Here is a 24,803-nt window from a genome sequence, read left to right as displayed (position 1 = left end):
TTGTGTAGCCTACAATACAATATGTACAGAACAACCTGGGATATCAAGTTGGTTGGCTACCTGAAGAACCATTGAGTCTGAATACCTGACTGCACCTACAAATATTCTCTTGGCAGAGGAAAACCAGTAAACTGAACATTCTCTTGGCAGAGGAAAACCAGAAAACTTAACATTATCTTGGCAGAGGAAAACCAGTCAACTGAACATTATCTTGGCATAGGAAAACCAGTAAACTGAACATTCTCTTGGCAGAGGAAAACCAGTCAACTGAACATTCTCTTGGCAGAGGAAAACCAGAAAACTGACCATTCTCCTGGCAGAGGAAAACCAGTAAACTGAACATTCTCTTGGCAGAGGAAAACCAGTAAACTGAACATTCTCTTGGCAGAGGAAACCCAGTAAACTGACCATTATCTTGGCAGAGGAAAACCAGTAAACTGAACATTCTCTTGGCAGAGGAAAACCAGTAAACTGACCATTCTCCTGGCAGAGGAAAACCAGTCAACTGAACATTATCTTGGCAGAGGAAAACCAGTAAACTGACCATTCTCTTGGCAGAGGAAAACCAGTAAACTGAACATTCTCCTGGCAGAGGAAAACCAGTAAACTGACCATTATCTTGGCAGAGGAAAACCAGAAAACTTAACATTATCTTGGCAGAGGAAAACCAGTAAACTGAACATTATCTTGGCAGAGGAAAACCAGTAAACTGACCATTCTCTTGGCAGAGGAAAACCAGTAAACTGAACATTATCTTGGCAGAGGAAAACCAGTAAACTGAACATTCTCTTGGCAGAGGAAAACCAGTAAACTGACCATTCTCCTGGCAGAGGAAAACCAGTCAACTGAACATTCTCTTGGCAGAGGAAAACCAGTCAACTGAACATTCTCTTGGCAGAGGAAAACCAGTAAACTGACCATTCTCCTGGCAGAGGAAAACCAGTCAACTGACCATTCTCCTGGCAGAGAAAAACCAGTCAACTGACCATTCTCTTGGCAGAGGAAAACCAGTAAACTGACCATTCTCTTGGCAGAGGAAAACCAGTCAACTGACCATTCTCTTGGCAGAGGAAAACCAGTAAACTGACCATTCTCCTGGCAGAGGAAAACCAGTAAACTGACCATTCTCTTGGCAGAGGAAAACCAGTAAACTGACCATTCTCTTGGCAGAGGAAAACCAGTAAACTGACCATTCTCCTGGCAGAGGAAAACCAGTAAACTGAACATTCTCTTGGCAGAGGAAAACCAGTCAACTGAACATTCGCTTGGCAGAGGAAAACCAGTCAACTGAACATTCTCTTGGCAGAGGAAAACCAGTAAACTGACCATTCTCTTGGCAGAGGAAAACCAGTCAACTGAACATTCTCTTGGCAGAGGAAAACCAGTCAACTGAACATTCGCTTAGCAGAGGAAAACCAGTCAACTGAACATTCTCTTGGCAGAGGAAAACCAGTCAACTGAACATTATCTTGGCAGAGGAAAACCAGTCAACTGAACATTCTCTTGGCAGAGGAAAACCAGTCAACTGAACATTCTCTTGGCAAAGAAAAGCTCAGCAAAGTGAGTCGAAGGCAATAAGGATAAAGCTTATGTAGTACAGCCTCTTGGCTTTCATTCCTCTCAGATACAATATACACAGTCCAGTGGGACTGGAGGGGAGAGAGAGAGGTGAGAGAGGTGAGAGGGGAAGAGAGGGGTGAGAGGGGAAGAGAGGGTTGAGAGGGGAAGAGAGGGAGGAGGGGGAGAGAGGTGAGAGGGAGGAGGGTGAGAGAGGTGAGAGGAGAGAGAGAGAGGTTGAGAGGCAGGGAAGAGACAGTTGATCTGAAGGCCAGAAAGGGAGGTGAGAGGCAGGGGAGAGGGGTGAGCTGAAGGGGAGAGAGATGGGGTGTGAGAGAGAGGAGAATGGGTGAAAGGACGAGAGCAAGAGGACGATGGGGTGAGCTTGAAAAGAAAGGGGCAAGATGTGGAGGTATTGCACCTAATAGTCAAACATAAACAACATAATTAATATCCAGTATATCATACCACATCACACCCAAAACCATCCTTTGAGCGTCACTGTCTTCCACCAAAGTATAGTTTTACAAGTTAACGCGTATGAATGGCTTGAAGATCGAGAGTAATGATGATCATATTATGGTCCAGCTGCTGAGAAAACTGCAGGAAGATTTAAACACACAGACATTTGATTTATTGCTGGTTTCCCTGGTGGAGATGAAGACCCATGCCCCTATACTGATGAGGCTTGTTACCCTATCTATTTTAAATGGCCCGTTCCTGTACAGAGGACCAGTGAACAATTTGCCTGTAGCTATGTCTAAATAACTACATAGCACCCAAAGTAGAGCACACTAAAACTAGAACAGACCACAAACCATTAAACCTTAACCCCAACTCACCTCTCTCACTCAATGGCTTGTTCCCTTTCTCTCTTTCTCTCAGCCCATTCTTTCTCTCTCAACCCCTCTCTCTCTCCGTCTCCATCTCGCTCTCTCTTAATGTCTCTCTGTCCCCTCCCTCATCTCTATCTGCGTCTCTCTCCCCATCTCCTGCTGCCATCAGAGGCTGTTGCTGAATAACAACAGCTATGCGCTCATCACACACTATCTTTCACATACACACACATTACGAGTGATAGCTGGAAAGTGTGTTCTGCTGCCTTCAGAGAGTCAGTCTGTACCATACAGTGATGTGTAAATAAACTGTCACACAGATGTCAACGTACATACACAGATGTTGAGACAGAGCGAGAGAGAGAGAGGATAGGCTGGCTGATTTACAGTCTTATTTTCCCCCAGGCCTCATCTCTCCTTCCTTAATACAAACCCTAAACTGTCACACCCACAAACACACACAGTCTTGAATAACTGGCCTTCTGGAGACACACAATTCACAGTCCCATTCAAAAACCTATTTTCCCTAACCCGTAACCCGTAACCCGTAACCTTAAACCAAAAACCTAAACCTAACCCTAGATCCTAACCCTAACACTAATTCTAACCCTAACCCTAAACCCTAAAACCCCATAGAAATATAATTTGACCTTGTGGGGACCAACAAAATGTCTCCAGTTGGTCAAAAATCCCCCCCCCCCACACACACACACCCAGTGATGAAATATTAAAGTGCACGGGCCAGCAGGGAGACAACTACAATGTTGAAGGAGAGATAACACACTCACTGATCATACTAATGATGAACCATATGCAGTACAGCTGTGTGTGTGTGTGTGTGTGTGTGTGTGTGTGTGTGCGCGTGTGTGACGCTGTTCCTGCTTTCTATGTCTGCTCCTGGCAACAATCCTTATTTATTGATATCCTAGATGTTGATGACCTCCAGTGTACTAGCACTGTCCATAGGTAGGCTATAGGGATGAACACACAGCTCGCTGTAGTAGCATGGTGCATCAGCATGGTGATATACAGTGCATTCAGAAGGTATTCAGGCCCCTTTACTTTTTCCACATTTTGTTACGTCACAGCCTTAATCTAAAATTGTTTAAATCCATATTTTTCCTCATCAATCTACACACAATACCCCATAATGACAAAGCAAAAACAGGTTTCCATTGATCATCCTTGAGATGTTTCTATTGGAGTCCATCTGTTGTAAATTCAATTGATTGGACATGATTAGCAAAGGCACGCACCTGTCTATAAGGTCCCACAGTTGACAGTGCAAGTCAGAGCAAAAATCATGCCATGAGGACGAAGGAAATGTCCGTAGAGCTCCAAGACATGATTGTGTCGAGGCAGAGATCTGGAAAAGAGTACCAAAACATTTCTACAGCATTGAAGGTCCCCAAGAACACAGTGTCCTCCATCATTCTTAAATGGGAGAAGTTTGGAAAGACTCTTCTTAGAGCTGGCCACCCAGTCAAACTGAGCAATCGGAGGAGAAGGCCTTGGTCAGGGAGGTGACCAAGAACCTGATGGTCCCTGTGACAGAGTTCCTGTGTGGAGATGGGAGAACCTTCCAGAAGGACAACCATCTCTGCAGCACTCCACCAATCAGGCCTTTATGGTAGAGTGGCCAGACAGAAGCCACTCCTCAGTAAAAGGCACATGACAGCCCATTTGGAGTTTGCCAAAAGGCACCTAAAGGACTCAGACCATGAGAAACAAGATTCTCTGGTCTGTTGAAACCAAGATTGAACTCTTTGGCCTGAATGCCAAGCGTCAAATCTGTCGGAAACGTGGCACCATCCCTACGGTGAAGCATGGTGGTGAAAGCATCATGCTGTGGGGATGTTTTTCAGCGGCAGGGACTGGGAGACTAGTCAGGATTGAGGGAAAGATGAACGGAACAAAGTACAGAGAGATCCTTGATGAAAAGCTGCTCCAGAGTGCTCAGGACCTCAGACTGGGGCGAAGGTTTACCTTCCAACAGGTCAATGACCCTAAGAACACAGCCAAGACAACACAGGAGGGGCTTCAGGACAGGTCTCTGAATGTCCCAGACTTTAACCCCATCGTACATCTCTGGAGAGACCTGAAAATAGCTGTACTGTACTGACACTCCCCATCCAACCTGACAGAGCTGGAGAGGATCTGCAGAGAAGAATGGGAGAAACTCCCCAAATACAGGTGTGCCAAGCTTGTAGAGTCATACCCAAGAAGACTCGAGGCTGTAATCGCTGCAAAAAGGTGCTTCAACAAAGTGCTGAGTAAAGGGTCTGAATACTTATGTAAATGTCATAATGAAGTTTTTAGGTTCGTATAAATTAGTAAAAATGTCTAAAATACTATTTTTGCGATGTCATTATGCGGTATTGTGTGCAGGTTGATGATTTATTTGTATTTTTAGCCATTTTAGAATAAGGCTGTAATGTAACAAAATGTGGAAAAAATCAAGGGGTCTGAATACTTTACGAAGGCACTGTTTACCTGTAGCTCACCATATTTGAGGTGATAATAACTGACTATCTAGGGTTCGGCATGAACACAATTACCTCCCACTCCACAGCTGAGTTGGAGAGAGAAGAGCAATGTTAATATGTATATGTAATTGGGAGTGGCTCTGTTGCAGAAGACGCCGTTGCTCTTTCAGTTCCATCATATCAGTTTTGCAGTGATATTATACTGCCATCTACAGGACGGATCTCTCATAGCAGGCTCTGGTTTATAAGGAGTGCACTGTCCTCTTGTGGCCAACTTTGAAAAGTTTAAACCATATGAGCTGAACATTACATTTTTTTTTTTTTTTTTTTTAAGTATTCTGCAAGCAATAATTTTCCATTTTAAATGATTCATCACTGACCCTAAGAAAGAACTGACAGAAGGACACACACAGAGTTAGAGATTCATTATGTTCTGGGCTGTGGACTGTGAATTTTGAAAAATCACTACAGTTGTATGACAATAGTCTTTATTTTAACTGCCTGAAAAATATGAATGTGTGGCAGTGTATAAAGATGTGTAAAGTTCTAATCTACAATTTTAAAGGCCCGATGCAGACGTTTTTATATAAATATTAAATTATTAGGTAACAATTAATTACCAGACTGTAATAGTTGTCCATTAAATGTTTTAAAAAAAATAACTTAAATAGCTTTTTAGCAACCAAAAAAGATTCTCAAGCAAGAATTTTGCTAGGACTGTCTGGGAGTGGCATGAGTGGGGTGGGGGGGAACTGAAAACTAGCCTTTATTGGCAGAGAGGTTTGGAACTCTCGTTGTTATTGGTCTATTAACTCATTTACAACCTGAAACTCCACGTTTGCAAAACCTGCTGATTAGAAGGTCCTGTGTAGATTGTATTTTCAACCAGCAACTATCAGGAAATAGTTTTTTATCTCACACACTTGTACAGTGTTAGTTTCATCAGCTGTTTAACAATATGATACAAAACACAGGCAAAACTGAATTTTGAATGCACTGGGCCTTTAATAATTCTGTGATACTTGCAATTGTATTTTTATCTTCTCAGTAAGTGCACACTTTATTGACTTTGATGTTAATTATTTTTGATGTGGGGTGGGAAATTAGGCATATTATGGTGCTTACAAAAACTTTGACCAAGTCATGTAATGCATTGGTTGCGAAACCCACGCGGAAGTATGGCGCTGTGTTCTGTTGCTTTTATTCTTGCTTTTTTGCAATTAGCCAATTTAACACCCTTGTTTTTACCTGAAGGTAAGCATAACTCCCCTAATCTGTTTGTTGTTCATATCCCGCATCCCCTTTGGACGCACACATCGACGTGTGGAGGAAGAAACAAACTAAAAGTCAAGTGCAACAAGCCATGCAGTGGCACTGTAGATGAAAGCGGGTTTTGTGTGGACCGATAACTTCACAAATTATGTTTCTTATCTGGATCTGGGCAGTTGAACAGACTGTATTTAATAAGCCTAATGAAAAAAACAAAGATCATAATTAGTCTACCGAAATGAATAGCCTCACTTTAACCCGTCACTTTAACTATACATTCATGTACATACTACCTCAATTGGGCCGACCAACCAGTGCTCCCGCACATTGGCTAACCAGGCTATCTGCATTGTGTCCCGCCACCTACCAACCCCTCTTTTAAATAACGCTACTGTTACTCTCTGTTCATCATATATGCATAGTCACTTTAACCACATCTACATGTACATACTACCTCAATCAGCCTGACTAACCGGTGTCTGTATGTAGCCTCGCTACTTTTATAGCCTCGCTACTGTATATAGCCTGTCTTTAAACTGTTGTTTTATTTATTTACTTTCCTATTGTTCACCGAACACCTTTTTGCACTATTGGTTAGAGCCTGTAAGTAACCATTTCACTGTAAGGTCTGTTGTATTCGGCACACTTGACAAATAAACTTTGATTTGATTTATAGCGTATTACATTGCATAAGACATGCAGCAGTGAAACAACAGTGACACATGCTATAGCCTACAATGTTGCCATTGCACAAAAAAAGTGACCGTTTCAAACTTGTAACAATGTGACCATAAAAATCATAGGTCTAACTGATCATGTTTGTGTTTTATTCTTTTTTTATTTATTATTTTTAAAGAGGAATATCACTTCAAACAATGGATGTTACAGGTATGTAAAGGCTTCAATGTAAATCTGTCACGTGTTATTTTTTAGGAAAGCAGATGACATACAGTAGCCTACATACCAGAGTTACTGTACACACAGTCATCTTGTTCCTTCCTGTAAGAAATTAAAGCAGTAGGCCAAGACCTTCCTCAAGTGTATTTGCTTGTCAGTATGAGGTTGTCATCTTTAGTTGACTGCCTGCCTATACCTGTTTTTGTTATTACAGTATAATAAAGTCTATGCTCTGGAGGAGTACCACCATCGCCTGAACATCTTCACTGAGCATAAGAGGAGAATCCACTATCATAATGCAGGGAAGCACACGTTCTCAAGTAGGCTATGCATTTATTTATTTTCAACTATTTGTCCATTTCTTCCTGTTTTCCCAGTCACAACTTAACTCCAAATGTAGTCATAATATAGCTTTATATATGCACAAGTATATCTTACAACTCTTGTAACTTTCCTTTTCCCAGTGGGACTGAATCAGTTTTCTGACATGAGGTTTGCAGAGTTTAGGAAGTCTTTCCTCCTGACTGAACCTCAGGTACAGCTGTGAAATGTAATTACTAAAATGTGATCCTGTAGTTAACCCCAATTATAAGTCTACGAGCTTCCCTGATATAAGATAGCCTAATCAATAGTAATTGTTCTTCCATTTATCTTCATCAGAACTGCTCTGCCACCAAAGGGAGTCACATCAGCAGCCATGGGCCATATCCTGGTTCTGTGGACTGGAGAGAGAAGGGAAACTATGTGTCACCTGTCAAATATCAGGTACTACGTTTCCCTCATAGGCTAAATATACTGAGTGTACAAAACATTAAGAACACCTTCCTAATATTGAGTTGCAACCCCCCTGTTTTGCTCTCAGAACAGCCTCAATTCATCTGGGCATGGACTCTACAAGGTGTCGAAAGCATTCCATAGGGATGCTGGCCCATGTTGACTCCAATGCTTTCCACAGTTGTGTCAAGCTTGCTGGATGTCCTTTGGGTGGTGGACCATTCTTGATACACACGGGAAACTGTTGAGCGTGAAACAAACTGCTCCTGGCACCTAATACCATACCCCGTTCAAAGGAACTTAAATCTTTTGTCTTGCCAATTCACCTTCCGAATGGCACACACACACACAATCCATGTCTCAAGGCTTAAAAATCCATGTTTAACATCTCTCCTGCCCTTTATCTACACTGATTGAAGTGAATTTTACAAGTGACATCAATAAGGGATCAAAGTTTTGACCTGGATTCACCTGGTCAGTCTGTCATGGAAAGAGCAGGTGTTCATAATGTTTTCTACTCAGTGTATATTCACAACAACATGACCAAGTCATTTTCTTATGGATTGGCTGATTGCGGGCGAGTGAAAAAGATAAAAGACGCTGTACATTTATGACTGTGCTGTGTTGATATCATGTTGAGTGAATGTGCTATTGTTGTGTCCTAAGGGTCATTGTGGAAGCTGCTGGACCTTCTCCACTACCGGCTGTCTTGAGTCTGTTACCGCTATAGCTACTGGAAAACTCCCACTTCTGGTGAGAACTAGCCCTATTTCTCTTGTATTTTCTACAGTTTCACACTATGTTTCACACTGTTTTTGGCAGTCAACCTACTATGTTCCTCTGTATGGTTTCATATGAAGCAGTACAATAGAAAGAATGGGTTACTGTAGTTGAATTGGTTGTTGAATGGTTGTTGGTAATAGCCTTATCTGTGAGTTATCATTCTATATTTTCCAGTCTGAGCAGCAACTGGTGGACTGTGCTCAAGACTTCAACAATCATGGATGTATGGGGTTGGTAGCCTACAGTACCATCTTAAAATCACATGAGCTTATCACTCCTGCCCTGCATGTGACTTCTATGCCTCCTGATACATAATGTAGCTATCTGTCTACAAAAACATCATTCAGATACTGTAATGTATTGGTTTCAGGGGACTCCCAAGCCAGGCGTTTGAGTATGTTAAATACAACAACGGACTCATGACCGAAGATGACTATCCTTACATGGGACATGTATGTATTTATAAATTGTTCTTAGTATAAAAAAGGAAAATGTTAATAACCCAAGTAACAGTGTTAAACTAGTATTTAATCCTTATGACTCACTTGTTTGGATTACTCACTATATACTTCTTTATCCCAATTACTTTTTTTAGGATGGCTCTTGCAATTTCAAGCCCGAGTTGGCAGCTGCCTTCGTGAAAGATGTTGTCAATATAACAAGTGTGAGAGACTAAAACTAAACGTTTTACAACCTCTGCATCTGTTCTAAACATTGTTTTCTTGGTCAGCAATTGGTATGTTGTTCTGTCTTCCCCCCTACAAAGATGGTGTGTACAGCAGGTGAGAGTAAGCCCAGTACACTCCGTTGTTCCTTATCACTCCCACTTGACAATACATGTTGGGTAGCAGGATTAAAGTGCTTTGTGGGAATTGAATTGTGAACCTACAAATGTTATCAAATAATGTGTGGAAGGTAGAAGACTGTACTTATGAGCCGAGCCATACAATGTTGCAGTAGAAGACTGTACTTATGAGCCGAGCCATACAATGTTGCAGTAGAAGACTTTCATGAGCTGTAAAGCTCCTTGCCGTTCACATAAGGTATACAAACTGCACATTTGACCCTCTATTACAATGAATTAACATGTCCTCCATGTGTTTTATAAAGTATTCTTTGTTTGTATTAGCACTACGTGTAAGAACACTACAGACAATGTGAACCATGCTGTACTGGCAGTGGGATATGGTGAAAAGAATAGCACTCCATATTGGATTGTGAAAAACTCCTGGGGCACCAACTGGGGAATGGATGGGTAAATACATAAAAAATATTCAGTGCTGTTGAACTACCTTTTTTTACTAATGATAACTATATAGATGCTTCATGAACACAGATCAGCTATTGAACACCCAGACATTGTAGGACAGGTATACTGCAAGATACCTGTCTGACTATCTCCTTTTAGGGTGAAATTATACTGAACAAAAGTATAAACACAACATGCAACAATGTCTATGTTTTTACTGAGTTACAGTTCATAGTAAGAAATAAGTCAATTGAAATATATTCATTAGGCCCTAATCTATGGATTTCACATGACTGGGCAAGGGTGCAGCCTTGGAGGGCATAGGTCACCCATTTGGCAGCCAGGCGCACCCAGCCAATCATAATGTTACAGACAGATATACATTACATAGACATTACTGCAGTTAGCATGCCAATTGTACGCTCCATCAAAACTATTACACTGAACAAAAATTCACAATTTTAAAAGTGGCCTTTTATTGTCCCCAGCACAAGGTGCACCTGTATAATGATCATGCTGTTTAATCATTTTCTTGATATGCCACACTTGTCAGGTGAATGGATTATCTTGGCAAATGAGAAATTCTCACGAACAGGGATATAAACAAATTTGTGCACAGAATTTGAGAGAAATAAGCTTTTTGTGCATATGGAACATTTCTGGGATTTTTTACTTCATCTTATGAAACACGGGATCAACACTTTACATGATAAGTTTATTTATTTATTTATTAATTATTATTTTTTTAACCCCTTTTTCTCCCCAATTTCGTGGTATCCAATTGGTAGTTACAGTCTTGTCTCATCACTGCAACTCCCGTACGGACTCGGGAGAGGCGAAGGTTGAGAGCCGCGAGAACCCAACCAAGCCGCACTGCTTCTTGACACAATGCCCACTTAACCCGGAAGCCAGCTGCACAAATGTGTCGGAGGAAACACCATACACCTGGCGACCATGTCAGCGTGCACTGCTCCAAGGCCCGCCACAGGAGTCGCTAGTGCGCGATGGGACAAGGACATCCCTGCCGGCCAAACCCTCCCCTAACCCGGACGACGCTGGGCCAACTGTGCGCCGCCCCATGGGTCTCCCGTTCGCTGCCAGCTGTGACAGAGCCTGGACTCGAACCCAGAATCTCTAGATGCGTTTGTATTTTTGCTCAGTGTAATAGTTTTGAGGGAACATGCAATTGGCATGCTGACTGCAGGAATGTCCACCAGAGCTGTTGCCAGAGAATTGAATGTTCATTTCGCTATCATAAACCGCATCCATCATCATTTTAGAGAATTTGGCAGACAACTGCCACACAACTGCAGACTACGTGTATGGTGTTGTGTGGGCGGTTTGCTGATGTCAACGTGAACAGAGTGCCCCATGGTGACAGTAGGGTTATGGTATGGGCAGGCTTAAGCTACGGACAACAAATACTATTGAATTTTATCAATGGTAATTTGAATGCACAGAAATACCGTGACGAGATCCTGAGGCCCATTCATCCGCCGCCACCAACTCATGTTTCAGCATGATAATGCATGACCATGTCGCAGGGATCTGTACACAATTCCTGGAAAATGTCCCAGTTCTTCCATGGCCTGCATACTCACCAGACATGTCAACAATTGAGCTGTTTGGGATGCTCTGGATCGACGTGTACGACAGCTTGTTCCAGTTCCCACCAATATCCAGCAACTTCACACAGCCATTGTAGAGGAGTGGGACAACATTCCACAGGCCACAATCAACATCCTGATCAACTCTATGCGAATGAGGTGTCGCGCTGCATGATGCAAATGTTGGTCACACCAGATACCAGATTTGTGATCCACACCCCTACTTTTTTTTTTGGTATCTGTGACCTACAGATGCATATCTGTACTCCCAGTCATGTGAAATCCATAGATTAGGGCCTAATGAATGTATTTGAAGTTGATTGATTTCCATATGAGTTTTTGAAAATGTTGTATGTTGTGTTTATATTTGTTTGGTATAGCTTACAAAATATATTTTGTTTTGTATTTCCTCCTCAGATATTTCCTAATAGAACGAGGGAGGAACATGTGTGGACTGGCAGCCTGCTCCTCTTATCCTCTCCCCCCGGTGTGATGTAACGGGAACTCAGAAGAGAGGAAGAGAACGCCGCAGTCCGAGTCTTCAGCTACAGTATGAGAACTCAGGAAAAACAGGATACATTTTCTCATTCAAAGGACAGGAGTGAGCATCTGTTATTTGCATGGACATGTTTTTAAGAACTGTAGTTATACTGTTACAATGTGAGTTTTACATTTTACAAGTTACTTATTTTAAATGAATTGTAACTGGATCATATTATGAAGGTTTGTAACGTATATGGTAAGTGGCTGGTCATGGTTAGTTAGTAGGCAACGACTGGGTAGTGAGAGTCTTTGAATCGTGTGCTTATGTAGCCACATATTGCTTCAGTTGAATGTGTAAGAGATTAGAGATTAGTGATTAGTACTAGGAAGCATCACCAATATTTTAGCTTCTCTTGATTTGACATTTTGGTTAGTATTTAGAGGTTTGTACTAGGCATATTTTGTGTATATTAGACTGATGCTGCTGAGGGTTACTTTTTTTGCATGTAGTTTTGTAATATATATATATATATATATATATATAGTACCAGTCTGTATATACACACACCTACCCATTTCTTTATTTGTACTATTTTTTACATTGTAGAATAATGGTGAAGACAAACTATGAAATAACACATATGGAATAATATAGTAACCAAAAAAAGTGTTAAATAAATCCAAATATATTTTAGATTCTTCAAAGTAGCAACCCTTTGCCTTGATAACAGCTTTGCACACTCTTGGCATTCTCTCAACCAGCTTCATGACGTAATCATCTGGAATGCTTTTCCAACAGTCTTGAAAAAGGTCCCACAAATGCTGACCACATGTTGGGTGCTTTTTCTTCACTCTGCGGTCCAACTCATTCCAAACCATCTCAATTGGGTTGAGGTCAGGTGATTGTGGAGGCCAGGTGATCTGATGCAAAACTCCATCACTCTCCTTCTTGGTCAAATAGCCCTTACACAGCCTGGAGGTGTGTTTTGGGTCATTGTCCTATTGAAAAACAAATTCCCACTAAGCGCAAACCAGATGGGATGGCGTATTGCTGCAGAATGCTGTGGTAGCCATGCTGGTTCAGTGTGCATTGAATTCAAAATAAGTCACAGACAGTGTCACCAGCAAAGCACCCCTACACCATCACACCTCATCCTCCATGCTTCACAATGGGAACCACACATGGGGAGATCATCTATTCACCTACTCTGCGTGTGAGACACGGTGGTTGGATCCAACAATCTTCAATTTGGACTTGTCAGACCAAAGGACAGATTTCCACCAGTCTAATGTCCATTGCTCGTGTTTCTTGGCCCGAGCAAGTCTCTTCTTATTGATGTACTTTAGTAGTGGTTTCTTTGTAGCAATTTGACCACGAAGGCATGATTCACGCAGTCTCATCTGAACAGTTGATGTTTACTTGAACTCTGTGAAGCATTTATTTATTTGGGCTGCAATCTGAGGTGCAGTTACTTGCCGATTTCTGAGGCTGGTAACTAATGAACTTATCCTCTGCAGCAGAAGTAACTCTGGGTCTTCATTTCCTGTGGCAGTCCTCATGAGAGCCAGTTTCATCATAGTGCTTGATGGTTTTTGAGACTGCACATTCAGGGTTGACTGACCTTCATGTTTTAAGGTAATGATGGACTGTTGTTTCTCTTAGCTTATTTGAGCTGTTCTTGCCATAATATGGACTTGGTCTTTTACCAAATAGGGCTATCTTCTGTATAACACCCATACCTTGTCACAACACAACTGATTGGCTCAAATGCATTAAGAAGGAAAGAAATTCCACAAATTAACTTAAGAAGGCATACCTGTTAATTGAAATGCATTGCAGGTACCTCATGAAGCTGGTTGAGAGAATGCCAAGAGTGTGCAAAGGGTGGCTATTTTGAAGAATCTCAAATATATTTTGATTTGTTTAACACTATTTTGGTTATTACATGATTCCATGTGTTATATATATATATTCATTCCTAAGAGCTATACCCCCAAAGCCATTGGCACATGAAAAGCAAAATTATAATGATCCCTGGTTAATTTGTTATAAACAAATGTGCCCCAAGCGATGTGTCTTCTCTGTTATAAAAAAATATAGTAACCAATCAGCTGCTGTGAATTATCTTGCACAACAAAGGGGAGGGGTTTGTTACAAAACACCATCGTGGCGGGAAAGGGTTTTTCCTGTGGTGCAGGATACATCAACTAGGTTATTCAAGAAAACAAACAGCTTTTCGAACTTAGCTTGCAAGCTAAATATCTGCGACTCGGTTTGCCTGATGGTTTCGGAAGAACCAAATCTTCCGAACGCGTTTGTGAAATTGTACTACATATTGCAGGTAAGATTAAGGACCATCGCATAGAACTATCCATATACAACTACCCATGAAATATTGCTAGTGAGTCACAAGTTGTTTCCATTAACTTGTCCAGTGATATTTTTTGTTAACATTTAGAGTTCGTGTAGAAAATAGATGCGACAATTGCCTGCTAGGGTGTCGACTTAAACAGCTGAACGTAATGACGTCACGTCTGTCGAATAAAAATGTAGTTTTTGAAGCGTTTCCATTACCCATTTAGGCAGATGCCTTCCCATCTATCTGTTTCATGTCCCAGGTAGCCAGTGGTGGAAAAAGTACTCAATTGTCATATTTGAGTAAAAGCAAATATACCTTAATAGAAAATGACCCAAGTGAAAGTCAAAGTATTTGGTTTTAAATATACTTAAGTGTCAAAAGTAAATGTAATTGCTAAGATGTACTTAAGTATAAATAGTAAATGTATAAATCATTTCTACTTCAACCTTTGACGGATACCCAAGGGCACACTCACACAATTTACAAACTTAGCATTTGTGTTTAGTGAGTCTGCCAGACCAGAGTGGATGACCAGGGATGTTCATTTGATAAGTGTGAATTTGAGCATTTTCCTGTTAAAATGTAACGAGTACTTTTGGGTGTCAGGGAAAATGTATGGAGTAAAAAGTACACTTTTTCTTTAGGAATGTAGTTCGGTAAGTTGCCAAAAATACAAATAGTAAAGTACAGATACTCCAAACTACTTTAAATGTATTTTTACTTAAGTACTTTACACAACTGCAGGTAGCCCGCAAAAACCTGCATGGATAGAATGCAATAAAGAAAGTTTGACAGATTAAAAATCCACCCCAGTCCAATGGATAAAAATGTAATGTTTAGATAATGTCTCCCATCTTCCGTTTCCATTACACTTTTTTTGTTGCTACATATTGCTTTTGTCAAATACCTAGGTCAATGTTAAACCTACTTAGCTACTGATATAGCTAGCTACCCCATTCAGAGGTAACTGATTTAGCGCCTATTGATGACAGTATCTTCGGACAGGGGGTGTTTTGTTAAGAGCCTCAGCACTTGCTCTAAACATTAACTCATCGCTTGCGGTACGTTTCTGAAAACACAAGGAACGTATATTTCATATCGGCAAGAAAGAGAAAAAAAATACAATTTAAATTATAACACCTTCAAAGGGTTAGTGTTCCCACACAGCCATATGTCCATGTTACATCACTTATTTATGGAAGACACAGGTTCTAATTAACTCTCGTGTTCAAGTTTAACTAGAGGCACACAGCTTGTGGATCTGTTCCAAACTGCTACAGTAAGGTGTGTATTTTTCATGAAAGAAGCTTTCTCGCTTCACGAAAGATAAGGAGCATATGTTCCGAAAACCGCTTTGAGCTAAGATTATTGAAGTTTCTAAACATTAAAACATATCAGCATTGTAGTTTGGATGTAGCCAACAGTGGGCGAATGTAACGGCTGAAAACACTACACAGAGAAGGGTTTGCAAGAGCTAATATATAGCAGCTATCTATTGCAAACCCTTCAGTATGTTTTCAGCGGTTACATTCGAATATATCGTTAAAAGGCGCTACAGTATATCTTACCCCATTCATAGACGCAAAGCAATCATAACTTAATTGTACAAACATTGGGTTAGTTATGCATGGACTGGTGCCCTGGGTGAGTGGAGATCAATTAAATGGTAGGTTGCAATAACTGTAATGTACCATAACCACTAAAACGAGACCTAGGACCAGCATGCTTGTCTTATCTAACGTGTCTCTCCTCAACAGACATCGAGAAGCAGCTGACTAGCGCCAAAGACGATCTATCGCTGACTATTTGTGTTTCCACTAGATAGCACAGTCAGAATAATACCGTGCAAATAATAATCGCTTTTTGTTTTTAAGGTTAGCATTGCTGCTAATGTTATGTTTAAAATAAGATTTTAAAGGTCAACTTTGGGCACGAAAAACCATCTACCTGCCCTTTACTCAATTTGTAACAGAAATGGGTTTGCCTTTGGTGGTTCATCGAGGTCATGTGCGCAGCGACCGTAGCTAGTTCGTTAGCTATTCTAGCCAGTGCAGTTAGCCAGTAACTCCGTATTTGTTTACGTCATTTCACATAATTTGTTTTTGGATGTAAACTGTAGAGATCGATAAGAAATAACAATTCTGTAGCCGAATATCTTATTCATATGTGTTTTGTTTTTAAGCATTAAATGACCTGAAATGATGGTGAATTGACCTTTGTGGCTGTAGTAACTACTGACGAACGTCTATTCGCCCATCCGTGGTTTCCACTAGCTTCTTTAGCTACAAAGTTAGATTCCAGTCAGGATCCACAGCCACATTCAAAATTGGCTACAAAAATGTGCTTTCGGTCATCATTTTAAGGTTAGGTATGAGGTTAGCAGTCCATGGTTAAGGTTAGTTTTAAAATCAAATTTTAAGAAGATAAATTGTAGAAATGGACAGATATTATAACTTTGTGGTTATAGAAGCTAGTGATGCCCCATCTTCGTCTCTGCTAGCGCTCATGCGAGATATGTTTCCGAGTTCTGAGATGACTTTTTATGCTGTCACATTACTGTAGTATTGTAAATTCCCCGCCCATGTGCACCTGAAGTTTCCTTGGGCACCTAACTAGCATTCTTCCCCGGACCTCCAGCATTGTCGGAGCTATCTAGCTGAAGATACCACTGTGCTAAGTTTATGATAAATTATAAACCTGTTTAAGTCATTACCAAATTGAAATGCATCCCAACATTAATTGCAGGAAATGAAGCCAGCGAACACCGAGAATGTTGTCCCTGTACTCCATTCAGCAAAAGATGGGTGCAAACCCAAGAAATTCACCCCAGATGAAGTACTGGTACCAAATCCCAGCTTCAAAGAAAATCAAGGAACGAAAAGAAAGGTTAGTGTCTCCACCCATATGATGACCACTGATCCATGATGCAATTCCAAAGTGCAAGTTCAGTGGATGTATGCATGCATGATCGTTTGTCTCAATTGTGTGTGTTATGCGCTATAACTGGGCAATGCTAGTACTTCACAATTTAAATGCAATTTGTCTCAGAGAAAAACACTTCATTTGAAAGTGGAAGAAAGAATTGAAAAAGTCAAAGACGAGAAGGAAGACAAGGATGTAAGTGTTCATTACACACAGTATTTAGGCCAAATAACCTAGGTGTCATGTTTCATTAGGCACCAAACGAAAGGGAACTGATTGCATAGTATTGAAACAGGGAGAGACTACCTCCAAGTCCAATAAAAAATGCTTGTTTTTCTTTTCCGTTGCTAAATGTTTGCTATGGCGTATGTGTAGAGGACATGAGTCGGTCATGGTTGCTCAAGGTCACGTGATGGGTAGTCCCTGCCTGCGACTTCAATCTATTTCAGTCTTCAGGCCAATGGGGGATTTCCTCTTGGTCTAACGGCCCGATCTGTCGTGGGGCAGGAGATCAAAGGGGGTGACTGTAGCGGACTTGACTCGGTCATGGTTGCTCATGGCCACGTGATAGGTAGCCCCACCTGCGACTTCAAAATCAGTCGGTTCTAGTGCCAATAGAGAATTTCCTCTTGGTCTAATGGTCAAGACGTTGGTTTCTCCCGTGGTAGACCCAGGTTCATATGTTACATTTGGACTAATGCAGAGGTTTTTAAACATCTCCTCTGCGACCCCCAGGTATTCCACGTATTTTAACTATTCCTGGGCTGGCACACCCGGTTCAACTTGTCAACAAATGATCAAGCCAATGGTCATGTTCCCCTGCTCAGACGTTGCATGCATCAACCAATGGTTGTGTGCCACGTCATCGGCTGCCGTCGGACACCAGATAGCTATAACAACATTATGTTGTTAGGTGATATGTAAAATACCGATCCAAGTGTTGTGGCATACATCATCAACATCTGAGCAGAGGACACGACCCTTGTTTAGGCGATCAGGTGAGCTAGTTCAGGGCTATAACAATACTGTGAAACGTCTGTGGATCCAAGAGGAGACATTTGAAAACTGCACAAATGAATACAATCCTGTTGGTGATCTCACTTTACTCTTTGTTTTTACATTTCAGATGCAACCTGGAAGTCTATCGATATATGAATTGGAACGGTTGGAAAATATCAGACAAAACCAAGTGTTCCTGTCCTCCATAAAACTGCTTGAGGTTAGTTTGTTGAAGAACAGAGTTTAAATGGTATCTACTTATGCATATTTTACTGAAACTCCTTGTGTGGTGAAATGAATAACATATATTATTGTTTCCTCAATAGGCCAAGCAGGATTTGAAACCAGAAAAAACACAGCGAGGTCTCAAGAGACAGAACAAGTAATGACAGATTCAACATCTGTACCAATGACTGAAAATATTTACTTCAATGTTTCCTGTGTACCATGTATGTGCTTACATTGGTCAATCGAATTAGGTCTCAGTACAAAGTGAATGAGCTTCCGTTATACATACTCAAACCCTTTAGGACATACGGCCCATATGAGCTTCTGTAACGTATGGCATACAGAATGTATTTATTATGGCCAGCTTGGATAGAGAATGTCAGTGTGACTCGTTTCTGTTTCTAACACAATATAACTAATGTCTTGGCTCACTACAGTAAGGTAGCCTGGACAGAGATACTTCCTCCTCGCACCAAGTCCTTGAGAATCCAGAAGAAGGAAGCAGAGCGACTCCCCCTGCCCCTGGAACCACACAGGATTTATTATGAAGTCGAACGAGTAAGTGACTGACCAATAGCAAAATGCGACGTAGTAACTGACCAATAGGATATGCTCTTATGTTAAGAAATTGTACTTCACTACACAGAAAAGCCTACTTCTCACATTTGTTCCATTTTAGTCTTGAAACGCTAGTTTATTTCTCATGATAATGGTTTGTTTATGTTGATGTGTATTTGCTAAAGATTGAACGTACCAGGAAGCCAGAGGGTCCCATTAGTATGGAGCCAATCAACATGGAGGAGGATAGTTCACTGCCACCTGAACTTCTCAAGCTGTGGACAGAGGTTGCACATTTGTTCACCATGACCTACTTTTCTCTAGCACGGTCCCAGATCTGTTTGTGCGATCTTGCCAACTCATTTGGCATGAAAATGACCATAACATTTGGCAAGACCGCACAAACAGATCTGGGACCAGGCTAACTCTTCAGTCCTATGTTCAGCATAACTGTTTGCAGCTTTGCTGTTCTTTTACAGTTTCATTTTATTTCACAGGATTTAATCCAAGAAGAAAAGGAGGAGTTGGGTCTGGGAGAGTGAGTTTCATTTAGAATGTTAAGGAATTGGGCCTTTTTTCTTAACGTTCTGTGACAAATGTATATATTTGTAGTATTTGATGGACTTCCTGTATTGATTTGAATGTATAGATGTGTAAAACCCTAACCTGTGCCAGGCTGACATTACATTGGATATGTTTCCAGGTACCGTAGTACTCTGAAGAGCATGGAGCTGAGTGAGATTGGAGGAGTAGCTAAGGTGGTGAAGAGTCGTATCTTCTCTGTTGCCTTCCACCCGTGTAGCAGTCGTCTGCTCATGGCTGCTGGGGACAAGTTGGGTGGAGTGGGGCTCTGGAACCTCGTGAGTACATAGAGTGAAACTGGATGCCGTAGAGTTAGTGTGACTGGGCTTATTTGGGTTTTGTTGTTCTTTCAGGAATCTGGTATGGGTGATGTCGTGCTGCCGTTTGTTGTTTCCTCAGGACTCTTGCTGTGTTCAAAACAACTGGAAATTCAGAAAAATAAAAGGTCAAATCATGACATCAGTGATCTTCAGGTCGGAGCTCTAGAAAGAGGCCCGAGTTGGATGACCGTTCAAAGAAAGAATCAGTCGGAGCTAGTTGTTTTTTCTTTTTCTCCCTGAGTTTCCAGTTGTTGTTGTTTTTTCTTTTTCTCCCTGAGTTCCCAGTTGTTGTTGTTTCTTCTTTTTCTCCCCGAGTTCCCAGTTGTTTTGAACGCGCTGAAGTCGGAGGTTTCCGAGTTCCAAGTTGTTGTGAATACGACAACGGCGTGCTGCTGTTTGTTTCCTCAGGACTCTGATATGGGGGATGAGGGCGTGCTGCTATTTGAGCCACACGTCCAGCCGGTGGTCTGCATGGCCTTCTCCAGGTCACATCCTACAGACCTGTTGACCCTCAGCTACGACGGGACGCTACGGAGCACAGACGTGGAGAAAGCCGTTTTTGATGAGGTACCGTGCATAATACAGTGATGATAATATATGGCATTTAGCAAACTTTTAGCAAGCTTTTCCAAAGCAACATAAAACGGTGAGTGCATGTATTTTCATATGTGACCCCAGTGGGAATTGAACACACATATCAGACTTTAGATTGCCTGTTTGGTCTTTGTTACGTTATCTCTGTCCTTTCTCCAACTAGGTGTATCGGATCAAGGATGGCTTGAGAACCTTTGACTTCCTGTCACATGACTGTTCGACGCTGGTCACCGGGGACTGGTACGGAGACGTTGCCATCGTTGACAGGCGGACTCCAGGGTAAAGTAATGTCGTTTTGATTTTCTGACTGTATAAGTCAAAAGCTTCTTGCTAATGCCTTATTAATGTTGGTCTGTCTTGTTTTACTCAGAACCTCTCATGAGTCCCTCCATAGCCTGGATACCAAGACGGTTCGCTGTGTTCACGTCCACCCTGTTCAGAAGCAGTACATCATGGTGGCTGAGAACAGGTACAAAATGGGAATCAGTGCTATGATGTGCAATATGTCAGCCAATCAGGTTGACCCATGTCATTATGGCAAGCAATCTCTATACAAGCCTTGAGACAATCCTATGGTTTAATAAGTTGATTTATGTATTTTGTCAAGTTTGCAAAATGATTACTTAAAGTATAGTCCTATTAAGGAAATCACTTTCTATTTCATTTATCTTTTATGTTGCTAAAACTGATATTGATGTTTTGATTTTTCTCTAGTATTGTGAGCATTTACGATGCTCGATGTTTGAAGGCGTCGTCAACAGAGCCAGTCTCCCAGCTCTATGGTCACTCAAAGAGCATCTCAAGTGCCTACTTCTCTCCTGGCACTGGCAACAGAGTAGTGACCACCTGCCTAGACAACAACATCAGGTGAGTCTGCATGCCACCGTAAGATGTTAGTACGTTAAAATATGTAAAGAGATAAAAAATGTAAAAAAAATTACTGAAGTTCAAATAAATAATTTGCTTATGTGCTACGATAAGTTTTAAAAGTTGCACTAAGCTTATTGTCCAATACTTGAAACATGAAATGTTTAGCAATTAAATATACTTTGTTTTTCAGGATTTATGACACCTCGGAACTAACCTCCAGAGCTCCGCTACTGACCTCCATCCAGTAAATTCATTATACTATCACATTTAGAAAGTGAAACTGACCAGGTCTCTCTTGAGAGTTTTTATCTCTCATGGCAAAATAAAGATGATATAAAAAAACATTGTGAAAAGATCCTGCAACCTCTGTTTGCATTGGTTTACTCTCCAATGCCAGTGTTATTTCTAGTATGTGTGCTTTATACCAATAGACATCAGCCAGCAAATCCAGAAGTATTTGTAATAGTGTCTTTGTATAATGTTGATGAATCCATTTCCTTTGTCCCTCTTTGCAGACAGAACTTGTACACAGGGCGCTGGCTGTCCAAGCTGCAGGCGACGTGGGACCCCAAGAGGGACGACTGCTTCGTTGTGGGCAGCATGCAGCGGCCTCGCAGAGTCCAGGTATAAGCACTTCTTTGTTCCCACGTCTATCATTGAACCTCAACAACAATAAGTAAGATCTGAGGTCATGTTACTATTCCCCTAACAGAATGTGTAAGGTCAGTGTACAAGTTATGGATTATGTGGCTATGCATGGTATGGGTAACGTTTCATATATTTTGTATACAGGGGCACTGTGTCAAGACAATTTTCTCCTCTGGAACAATAAAGTATATCATTTTTCTATCCAGGTGTTCCATGAGAGTGGGCAGCTCCAGCACTCCTTCCAGGACCCAGAGATAACCACTGTGCTCTCAGTCACAGCCTTCCACCCCACCAGGAACGCTCTACTGGGGGGTAACGCCTCCGGGCGGCTGTACGTCTTCACCGACTGAGAGCAGGATGCCTGTATGTGTTCGCTGCCTGAGAGGAGAAACCTGGGCCATTGTTCACAAAACATCTAAGAGTCCTGATCTAGGATCAGGTACCTTCCCTCTTATTCATTTTGACCTGGAAGGCTCAACTGATCGTAGATCAGCACTCCTACTCTAAAATGTTTAATGATACGGGCCCAGAACACATGCTTAGAATAGACCAAAATAAGTTGTTTGGTGTTTTTTTCATGTTTTTTCTGCAAGCTGCCTTTGCTATTGTTGCACATTGTTTTCTATCAAATAGTTGATGTTTTGTTAGTTTCTATATTTAGCTGAAGTTGTGATTTTCATGTAAGTTTAGCTCTTTCATTGGCTGTATTGTACCCGCAGTGAATTTTGTGATTGATGGTTTTAATCTTTCAAATAAAAACTACCAGAATTCAGTGGCTACAGCCCTACAATCATTAAAATCATGGCTAAATACCAGTGTGTTGAAAATGTGTCCTATGTCAGGCAACTCACTCTTCTGTGCCTAGGCTAATTATTTTCTGCAGTTTTTCCTCAACACCAACAATAACATTACAATGTAACCCAACTCGTGTGTAGGCCTACCTTAGTAAGCTATGTTATTAGACTAGTAAGTTTCTGTGTTACGGTTCAGACTTAGTGAGAAGTGTTGTGTATGTTAGGCTGTGGGGGTCATTTCAGAAATAGTTTTCAAATTGATAAAGCAATAATCTTTGTTAATAATATGACCACCCTACCTTCAATTATGGGGCTTAAATTACTGTAATTATGTATTCTGTACTGGCTAATTTGCATTTGAATTACATTTGTACTTTGATTTGAATCATCTTAGTTTCAGGGCTGATGTAGAACAGTCACGCCAATTGAGCACCATCTTTAGATATTTGACAAAACTTGTTGAATTTAAGAATTAAAAGACAGTCTACAACGGCACCAAACACCTAAGGAGTGGCCTTTTTAACCTTTCCCATCACTTACTGAGATCTCAGCAATGGTAAGGCCTGTCCTCTTGAAATAAAGTGTGTGTTCCTGAGAAGCGTCTCTATAATTTTATTTAAAATGGTCTGAGAAGAACAATGCATTGGCAGGGCAATTCAAGCAAAGACAATATGCATTGATAAGGGACGATTTGAAATTGACTAGGGTGGGGTGGTCCAAAATAGTGGAGGGTTGTGAAACTACTTTGGGGGAGGGATATGTTTTTTTAAATTGCCACAGGGAAGGTTAGTTTATTTTTAGTTATATACACTTCTGGTCAAAAGATTTAGAACACCTACTCAATCAAGGGTGTTTCTTTTTACTATTTTCTACATTGTAGAGTAATAGTGAATACAACTATGAAATAACACATGGAATCATGTAGTACCCCAAAAAAGTTAAACAAATCAAAGTATATTTTATCTTTTGAGATTCTTCAAAGTAGCCACCCTTTGCCTTGATGACAGCTTTGCTTACTCTTGGCTTTCTCTCAACCAACTTCACCTGGAATGCTTTTCCAACAGTCTTGGAGTTCCCACATATGCTGAGAACTTGTTGGCTGCTTTTCCTTCACACTGCGGTCCAACTCATCCCAAACCATCTCATTTGGGTTGAGGTCGGGTGATTGTGAAGGCCAGGTCATTTGATGCAGCACTTCATTACCTTCCTTGGTAAAATAGCCCTTACACAGTCTGGAGTTGCATTGGGTCATTGTCCTGTTGAAAAACAAATGATAGCCCCGCTAAGTACAAACCAGATGGGATGGCGTATCGCTGCAGAATGCCGTGGTAGCCATGCTGATTAAGTGTGCCTTGAATTCTAAATAAATCTCAGACAGTCACCAGCAAAGCACCCCCACACCATCGCACCTCCTCCATGCTTTACGGTGAGAACCACACATGCAGCGGCCATGTGTTCACCCACACCTCGTCTCATAAAGACACGGCGGTTGGAACCAAAAATCTCCCATTTGGACTGCAGAACAAAGGACAGATCTCCACTGGTTTAATATCCATTACTTGTGTTTCATGGCCCAAGCAAGTCTCTTCTTATTATTGGTTACCTTCAGTAGTGTTTTCTTTGCAGCAATTCGACTATGAAAAACAGATTCACAGTCTCCTCTGAACAGTTGATGTTGAGATGTGTCTGTTACTTGAACTCTGTGAAACATTTATTTGGGCTGCAATTTCTGAGGCTGGTAACTAATGAATTTATCCTCTGCAGCAGAGGTAACATTGGGTCTTCCTTTCCTGTGGCGGTCCTTATGAGAGCCAGTTTCATCATAGCACTTGATGTTTTTTGTGACTCCACTTGAAGAAGCGTTCAAAGTTCTTGAAATGTCCGTATTGACTGACCTTCATGTATTAAAGTAATGATGGACTGTCGTTTCTCTTTGCTTATTTGAGCTGTTCTTGCCATAATATGGACATGGTCTTTTACCAAATAG

The 24,803-nt window shown here is 41.2% G+C and overlaps 2 protein-coding genes across 11 annotated transcripts; both read left to right on the top strand.

The window, feature by feature from the left end:
• Nucleotides 1-6,023: 6,023 nt before the first annotated feature.
• Nucleotides 6,024-9,733, top strand: LOC110506125 (pro-cathepsin H-like). 2 transcript variants are annotated; one of them, XM_090238945.1, is made up of 9 exons: nt 6,024-6,133; nt 7,005-7,036; nt 7,260-7,365; nt 7,510-7,580; nt 7,706-7,810; nt 8,486-8,572; nt 8,777-8,832; nt 8,973-9,054; nt 9,198-9,733. In XM_090238945.1, exons 1-9 carry the CDS (start codon nt 6,028-6,030, stop codon nt 9,276-9,278), a joined length of 726 nt encoding a protein of 241 aa, XP_090095071.1. In that variant the 5' UTR covers nt 6,024-6,027; the 3' UTR covers nt 9,279-9,733. The 2 variants fall into 2 exon arrangements, with proteins under 2 accessions (XP_090095071.1, XP_090095072.1); XM_090238946.1 differs by lacking the exon at nt 7,510-7,580 and having other exon boundaries at nt 6,050-6,133.
• A 2,224-nt stretch (nt 9,734-11,957) lies between these two features.
• Nucleotides 11,958-22,794, top strand: LOC110506761 (WD repeat-containing protein 76). Of its 9 annotated transcripts, none has more exons than XM_036981015.2 (16): nt 14,099-14,283; nt 17,047-17,187; nt 17,350-17,418; nt 18,350-18,442; nt 18,549-18,604; nt 18,888-19,008; nt 19,194-19,295; nt 19,506-19,546; nt 19,712-19,868; nt 20,319-20,477; nt 20,668-20,783; nt 20,875-20,973; nt 21,219-21,371; nt 21,565-21,618; nt 21,890-21,998; nt 22,229-22,794. In XM_036981015.2, exons 1-16 carry the CDS (start codon nt 14,224-14,226, stop codon nt 22,370-22,372), a joined length of 1,674 nt encoding a protein of 557 aa, XP_036836910.1. In that variant the 5' UTR covers nt 14,099-14,223; the 3' UTR covers nt 22,373-22,794. The 9 variants fall into 9 exon arrangements, with proteins under 9 accessions (XP_090095070.1, XP_021442291.1, XP_036836910.1 ...); XM_036981018.2 differs by lacking the exon at nt 14,099-14,283 and adding an exon at nt 15,497-15,585; XM_036981019.2 differs by lacking the exon at nt 14,099-14,283 and adding an exon at nt 16,030-16,175.
• The last annotated feature ends 2,009 nt before the right edge of the window (nt 22,795-24,803 follow it).

This window comes from Oncorhynchus mykiss, chromosome 6, assembly GCF_057628025.1.
Source record: "Oncorhynchus mykiss isolate SJ-2025 chromosome 6, ASM5762802v1, whole genome shotgun sequence".
NCBI classification, from domain to species: domain Eukaryota; kingdom Metazoa; phylum Chordata; class Actinopteri; order Salmoniformes; family Salmonidae; genus Oncorhynchus; species Oncorhynchus mykiss.
Note: the sequence above shows the minus strand (reverse complement) of the source record. Positions and strands in the feature narration are given on the sequence as shown.

Coding starts and splice junctions, on each gene's coding strand:
- LOC110506125 (XM_090238945.1), top strand. CDS start 6,028: ATGCATTGGTTGCGAAACCCACGCGGAAGTATGGCGCTGTGTTCTGTT. Junction 7,037..7,259: donor TCAAACAATGGATGTTACAG/GTATGTAAAGGC, acceptor TTGTTATTACAG/TATAATAAAGTCTATGCTCT. Junction 8,833..8,972: donor AACAATCATGGATGTATGGG/GTTGGTAGCCTA, acceptor TATTGGTTTCAG/GGGACTCCCAAGCCAGGCGT.
- LOC110506761 (XM_036981015.2), top strand. CDS start 14,224: ATGGTTTCGGAAGAACCAAATCTTCCGAACGCGTTTGTGAAATTGTAC. Junction 20,478..20,667: donor AGAAAGCCGTTTTTGATGAG/GTACCGTGCATA, acceptor TTCTCCAACTAG/GTGTATCGGATCAAGGATGG. Junction 21,999..22,228: donor AGCGGCCTCGCAGAGTCCAG/GTATAAGCACTT, acceptor TTTTCTATCCAG/GTGTTCCATGAGAGTGGGCA.